General features: G+C 43.0%; 1 protein-coding gene across 1 annotated transcript in view; it reads left to right on the forward strand.

Moving 5' to 3' along the window:
* Window positions 1-6,325, forward strand: part of HS2ST1 (heparan sulfate 2-O-sulfotransferase 1) — a 102,904-nt gene extending 96,579 nt beyond the window's left edge. Inside the window, exons 6-7 of the mRNA XM_075287971.1 lie at window positions 3,472-3,629; window positions 5,428-6,325. Coding sequence (XP_075144072.1) covers window positions 3,472-3,629; window positions 5,428-5,654 — 385 coding nt within the window. The 3' untranslated portion in view covers window positions 5,655-6,325. The remainder of the gene's footprint in view (window positions 1-3,471; window positions 3,630-5,427) is intronic.
* Window positions 6,326-7,759: the final 1,434 nt, after the last annotated feature.

The raw sequence follows: 7,759 nt of genomic DNA on the forward strand, positions 1-7,759 counted from the left end.
CCATTCATTTGAATGGGTTTTTAAAGCAAACCGCCTGTGCTCGCCATCAGCCTCTCCACGAGGAAACCCATTTTTTTACATGGACACAAAGCTGGACATGCAGGACTTTGTGTCCTATTAAAAAAAAAATGGTTTCCCTGCAGAGAGGTTGCATATGGACACTGGCTGTCCCCTATGCATTTTCCCGGGAAATAGGATGGAGACTCGGAGGGTGGACAAGTGTGAAAGCCCCCTTAACCAGGTACCGATGGTATTTGTTGTACCACATATTGGGTACGGTATATTTATTTTGCTTATGGCTTATTTATGCAACGTGCGTGTTTTGCAACATCCATCCCATGAATTCTTAGTCTATTTATATGGGCGTTTTTTTTACACCCGTTTTACACAACCATCAAAATCCTGACATGCTTTTTCTTTGTCCCCCAGGTCTAGTTCACATCTGCGTTTGGTAATCTATTTGAGGAGTCCACATGAGGACTACCAAACGCATTTGCAAGCGATGTGCAGTGAAAGTACATGGACCCCATAGACTATAATGGGGTCCGTGTGCTTTCCGTGCGGTGTTCGCACGAATCATGTGGACAGGAAAGTAGATTGTGAAGTACCTTTCTGTCCGCATGTTCCCTGCGGAGAGCACACGGACCCCATTATAGACTATGGGATCTGTCTGCTTTCACTGTACACCACTTGCCAATGTGTACGGCATTGCACTCCCCTGAACGGATTACGGAACGCAGATGTCAACCAGGCCTCAAAACGGATATAAATAGAGCCGTGTGAATAGATCCACTGACATCACTGAGTTCTATGGCGAGAACAGCCGTACATGTCACAGTCATGTCTGCAGACTTGCACGGATGGTCATGGCCATTTTTCATCGAAGTCGGCCTGTGAAGATTGGCACGGCCATGTAATTTTGTTCTTACTTCTATAGCGCCATCATACTCCACAGCGCTTTACAGACATTGCCAGTCCATGTCCCATATAGGGCTCACAATCTACATTCCCTATCAGTATGGCTTTGGAGTGTGAGATGAAACCCACACAAACACGGGAAGAACATACAATCTCCTTGCAAAGGAGTGGCCTTCACCATGCAAGTGTGAACATAGCCATGACAAGGGAGTTGCTGTTTACATTTGGTATCCTCTTTAAGGCCAGGCAAACTGATTTCCATGTAAACCCTTAATTCCCGCCGGATCGATACATCATTACATCAGAGTTGAATATAACACTTCAATTATCAACATGAGGCGGCAGAAAATCAGCTCCTATTTTTTTCCAAGCTGGGAATTTACTAATTAGCTGAAAGTCAGTGTAAACAGACAGCGGGATATTGAGTAAAAGTGTTAAAATGTCATTAAATATTTATGAGAAGATCAAGGTCTCATTAGACTTCCAACAAGTACGAGGTGCGCAGCACGCCATGTACCCGGTAGACTGCCTGCTCTCTGCAACGGTGACCACAGTGTTATACCTCACATATATTACTATGCAGGTCAGGTCATAGTTCATATACAGTATTGAGCAAAAGTTTTAGGCAGGTGCGGTCAAAACACTCTAAAGTAATAATGCTTCCAAAAATAGAAGGGTCAATAGTTTATTTTTGTCAATTAACAAATTAAACTGAATGAATAGAAGAGAAATCACATTAATATTTGATGTGACCGGCCTTTGCCCTCCATCAGTTCTTCTCTGTACTTGCAGACAGTTTTGAAGGAGCTCGGCAAGGAGGTTGTTTCATCGTCTTGGAGAACTAAGCACAGATCTTCTGTGGATGTAGGCTTGCTCCAATCCTCCTAAGTCTTCAGGTCATCCCAGACAGATCGGACGATGTTGAGATCAGGATTCTGTGGGGGTCGTGTCATCACATCCAGGACTTCTCCTGCAAAGTTTGGGCATATGTCCACCTGTATCAGTGTTTTTTCTCATTAAACAGTACCTTTCACGTCCTCATAGATGTGTGGTGTTACCACTGAATTCAGCGCACTCTCATTTTTCCTAGTATGCGCCCTGTCTTCACTGGGCTCTGAGCTAAGTCCCCCTGACTGTACTCTTCCATAGCCTTGTACTGTCAGAGGGATGTTCCTTACCGCCCAGTAATGATGCTCAGCTATAAGGTCTCCCCCCCTTTTGACAGTGTGGAGATATTATTGGTGCACCAATAACTCCAGCATCGGGGCACACACCAGCCGAAAGCAAAAACATATGGAGTAAAGAACCATTGCGTGTTTTTTTTTTTCCAAGTGGTTAAATAAAGCACTTTACATATAAGTAATATCCCATGATGTGCACTCCATACATTACTACATCACGCTGAAAATGGCGTCAATTTTATGGCTCCAGCACTGCTGCTTTAGTACCGGTATTTTCCAAATTATTTGTTGAGGATAGAGCTATAAACGGTTATTGTGGTGTTAGGTGCCGCTGAAAATGTTATTTTAATGTTAACGGCTTGCAGATGGCGATTAGGCGAATGTTTTCATCGCCCCCTTTGAGGATAAAGCTCATACATTTTGTAAAAGATTATATGATTTGTCCTGGTATAAATATCGTGCATGGTATTGTATTAGCGGGGCAGGATCCAAATACTTGGCAGATGTGATGTAAATGATAAGATACATGGAGAGAATCTCAGCCGTCACTAGGATGGGCTATGATCAACCAACACAAAGTGACTTTTGTGTCCGGGGCTGTGGAGTCAATAGGACAAACCGCTCTATTTTTCCATAGCCTGACTCAGACTCCTTCATAAATGGCTGACAATCATGGTCAGACAGAAACCGTAAAAATCAGGGGGCAACTCAGTGGTTAGCACTGCAGCCTTGCAGCGCTGGAGTCCTGGGTTCGAATCTCGCCAGGAACAACATCTGGAAGGAGTTTGTATGTTCTCCCCGTGTTTGTGTGGATTTCCTCCCATTCTACAAAGACATACTGATAGAAAAAAAAAAGAAAAGTACAGTGTGATCCCTATAGGGGGCTCACAATCTACATTTAAAATAACGTAAAATTCGTTAATAAACCAGTGATTGAATTCCTATAAATAGGCAATAAACTACAAATGAAATTAATTATACAATATTAATACTGGTGTAATAGAATGAACGTTAATTAATCCATTTTTATTTTGAAGCCGGAGTCAGTAACTCTACCCAAAATTGGCCCAAGCTCCGACTCCACGGCACATTAGATCTTAGGATTTGTCTATGTTTATACCACCATCGACGTGCCAGCAATGTGAACACTTATGACGAATGCTATAAACGGCAATTCATTTTTGACAATTTTTTTTTGTCCTTTGTGTTTCATTTTTTTTCCCCTCCTCCGTTACCATGTTTGCAAATCAAAAGTTGTGAATATTATAAAGTCTATTTGTCACATGCTGCTTTCTCCTTTCCTCTATATTTCTGATGCTTTCCCTGGCCATTTAGCGCTGTGGTGTTTGCTAAAAGTGACCTCTCGTTTCAGGAACGTGGGGAGCCGATGGGCCCTGGACCAAGCCAAGTACAACCTGATAAATGAATACTTTCTGGTGGGAGTGACGGAGGAGCTTGAAGATTTTATCATGCTGCTGGAAGCCGCATTGCCTCGTTTCTTTAGGGGGGCCACAGAGCTATACCGGTCAGGTACGGAGACTTTTGAGAATTACCACCATTAAAAAAAAATTTAAAAAAATCCATTGGGCCACCCTGAAATAAAACACATCTCTCCTATCATAATCATTGCACATCATCTTTCAAGATGGTTCACTATTAAAGGGATCCTATCATTGACAATGAATTTTTTGTCCCTAACACGTCAGAATAGCCTTAAGAGAGCTATTCGTCTCCTACCTTTAGATCTCTTCTCTGCTCCGCCATTCCATAGAAATACCGGTTTTCGCCGGTATGCAAATGAGTTCTCTCAAGCACGGGGGGCGGGCCCCGGCACTCAAACAGCAATGGGGGCGTCCCCAATTCTGCGAGAGAACTCTCCAGTGAGGCCTCCATCTTTTTCACGCGTGTTCTTCCAGCACAAACAGTAAAACTTGTAGGCTTTGGGCAGAGCCGACTGCGCATGCCCGCAACCACAAGAAAAATTACCACTTACACAGTAAGTAAGCGGCCATTTTCTTGTGGCCTGTGGGCATGTGCAGATGGCTCGGCCCGAGGCCTACAAGTTTCAAAGCCTGCGCCGGAAGAAGACACAGGAAGATGACTTTCCTGAAGAAGATGGACGTGGCACTGGAGAGTTCTCTGGCAGCATTGGGGACGCCCCCAGTGCTGTTCGAATGCTGGGGCCCGCCCCCAGTGCTGCAAGAGAATTCATTTGCATACCGGCTAAAACCAGTATTTCTGCAGAACGGTGGCGTGGAGAAGACATCAAAAGGTAGGAGACGAATAGCCTTTCTTAAGGCTATTCCGACATGTTAGGGACAAAAAATTCTTTGTCAATGATAGGATCCCTTTTAGCATGATTGACTTGTCAGGAGAACATGTCAACATAGACTATGACCACCACCAGAGTGCCATGACCCTTTGGCTCGGTTTACATTTGCATTTAGGGATTCCGTTCCCCTCTCTGTATGGAGATGCTTTTCTCTCCACATTTTTTGTGTGATTACCAAGCACAAACTACACAGATCCCATTATAGTCTATGGGGTCCACAGGTTTCCTAAGGTAACCTCTTTTCTAGGCACAGAGTGTCTGCCGACTCAAGAGTATACATACAATCCAAAATATTAAAGCAATCCAGTACTTAGAATAAAAATGTCTTCTTTATTGACAATCATTAATACATGAAGTGACATGGGAAGAATATGCAAATCTGACTTCCATGATGTAATTAGGATGCCAGTGCCTCAAGTATGCACACCAGTAGAGGGCGCTCACTGAGGATGTCCAAGTCTATCTTCCATGATGTAATTAGGAAGACAGAGTCTCAGTCAAGCACACCTACAGAGGGCGATCTCTTTAACATCATGCCGACCTCAGAGGCCTTTGTTTGCAATGATGTTTGGATTTTACCAGGTACAGTCTTCTCAGCCAAGGACAGCTGTTTCGATGTACTTGCATCTCGTCAGCTTGGCGCAGAGAGGACTGATCATCTATACCTACGTGTTTCGGATCTATGTGGTTCTTGATCACAGCAGACACCATTAGAAATTGGGTACTGCAGACTGGTTGTTAGTACTTGGGAGGAATCCCAAGCGCAGGAACCAGTTTATAGGAACTGAGAGTTTTTCATACCTTGGGTCTTGACTACCAGTCCCATTTATATAGGTGAGCGTTATACTTGGGTTTCCTCAGATTGTATATTCTTCCACCACGTCTCTATTTCATCCAGTTCATGAAATATTCTTCATCTAAGATTCAAGGTTCTTGAATTGTGAACAATGTCGGTGTATTCCTTCTCTAACTCGCTATCCATCTTACGTACAAAAGGTAAAAAGTCTCACCTAAGGAAAACAACCGAGAAGAAGGCGCCTTCCAAGGAGACCACCGCAAAACTCCAGCAGTCAGACATCTGGAAAATGGAAAATGAATTTTACGAGTTTGCGCTCGAGCAGTTCCAGTTCGTCAGGGCGCACGCAGTACGAGAAAAAGACGGCGAACTCTACATCCTGTCACAGAACTTTTTCTATGAAAAAGTTTACCCAAAGTCAAACTGAGGACATCGTTCTCTGGTAGTTTCAAGGACTACACCTTTGTTCATAAGACTTTAATGTCGGGCCTACAGACTTGATACCCTCACAATGGTTCATCGGTAACTTCTAAGGTTGGCCTCAAATGAGCCATATCAAACGTTCACCACTAAGGAAACAAGACCTTGAGGAGATCGCCAGCGTCTGCCACCCCATCACACCAATAACTATGGACGTGAGCTTTTAACGTCTGTCTATATGGACACTGGACAGTCTTGGATATACACTGTACAGACAGAACCAAACTGTTACTTTTTGGTTTTTAATTCAAGTGTTAATGACAATTTTACCGGTTTCTTTTCTTTTGCGTTCCGTCTAATCTAGTCGCTATTGATTCTGTACTTTCCACCTGTGAATATTTAAACACATTGAAGAGCTGTATCTGACACGCTGCTGTGTACTTGTCCATTCTTACACTGGTGCTCAATTAGACTCATGCCAGGTCACTGGCACCTCAAAATAGTATTTTTTGGGTTTTTTTGTTTTGTTTTTGTTTCTTGTTCCCCATCCCCCTCCATTCATTTACATGAACGAATTAAAGAATGGTACATTTTTTATGAATATATGTATTGTATGGCTCTTGTTGAATTAAGAAAAAAAAATAAAAGCTGTTAGATACTGTATTCAGAAAGTATTACAACTGATACGGTACACAATTTTTTGTATGTTTTTTTTTTTTTTTGAGAATTGGAAAGCAAAAATAACTTTCTATTAGATCGGAAGAGATCGGCAATTGAGTAAATATCATGATCGGAATCCCGACCCGATCTTTTCCAGCGGGATCGAGGTCGATGATTATTTCAAGATCGGCTCAACCCCCAAGTGACTTTTTCCATAGAGAAGCATTGACTAGGGTTGAGGATCGGGATTGGAAAAGATTAGATCCCGATCGGCGATCGAGCAAATTTCACGATCGGGAAAATGATCAGAAATTGGATTTTGAAATCTCAAGATCGGCTCAACCCTACTTTCTACCTATATTCCAGGATTAACAAGGTTTTTCCACCTGAGTCTGGGCAAATTACAAAAATCACAACTGAGAAGTCAGTATTTATTTAATAAATTCATACAGTAAGTCATCTTTAAACCACACTATCTTTCAGTACTGAAGTATTCTTCGTCGAATCGTACACATTACAAACAAATATGGATATCTATCGTGGACCTTGTACCCTCTCACATGAGTAAATCTAGTGACCTCACTTGTATGCTCTCTTGTTCAGGTGTTGTTACTATGGGCACAGTAGTCATCAGTCAATGGGGTGGCCCCGAGCCCTCCAGCATCAATGACTGAGGTGATGTCCCAAATGATGGAGCCCAGGGGCGCAGCCACTTGTCTGTTCACTGCTATTGGTGCTGGAGCTAATAACACTGATAGCAACTGGACAGGAGGGCGCACAAGTAAAGAAAACCATTGATGGCACCAGATGTGACTATTGTGTAATTTCAGATCAAACTATTCCTCCACATTTGGGACTTATTTCTAAGAAGGTGAGGGCAGCTTACAGTAGATAGGGAGGGCAAAGCAAACTGTAAGAGCAAGGGCAAGTTATACTGAATATTTTATTCCAAAATTATGTGTCCTGCTCATGATAAACTTTCTATCCAGAGGTAAATCGATGGGAGGCAGCCGGCAATAGATATGGATTACCTGCTGACAATAGTTTGGGCCCTACCCCAATAGAATCGTACCAGATAAGCTGTCTGAGTTATTATTATTATTATTATTATGGTTGTTTATATAGTACCATTAATTCCATGGTGCTTTACATTTGACGGTTTACATACAGTACACAAAATATACAGACAAATATAATACTAACAATGACTGGCTTGAGATCTTCAAATCCCGCGCCTGCGTAGTAGCGCTTCCCTCCAGAGCGCTACTGCGCAGGCTCACTCGCCATTTTACTTAATGGCAGTTCGCGAGCGTGCAGTATGCTCGTGTAGTTCTATGGGGACTGGCAAGTGAGCCTGCTCAGTAGTGCTCCGGAGGGAAGCACTACTACGCAGGCGCGGGATTTGAAGACCTCAAGCCGGAAGAAGACCAATAGGAAGCCGGCAGAAGAGAC

This window comes from Leptodactylus fuscus, chromosome 9 (assembly GCF_031893055.1).
Source record: "Leptodactylus fuscus isolate aLepFus1 chromosome 9, aLepFus1.hap2, whole genome shotgun sequence".
NCBI lineage: Eukaryota > Metazoa > Chordata > Amphibia > Anura > Leptodactylidae > Leptodactylus > Leptodactylus fuscus.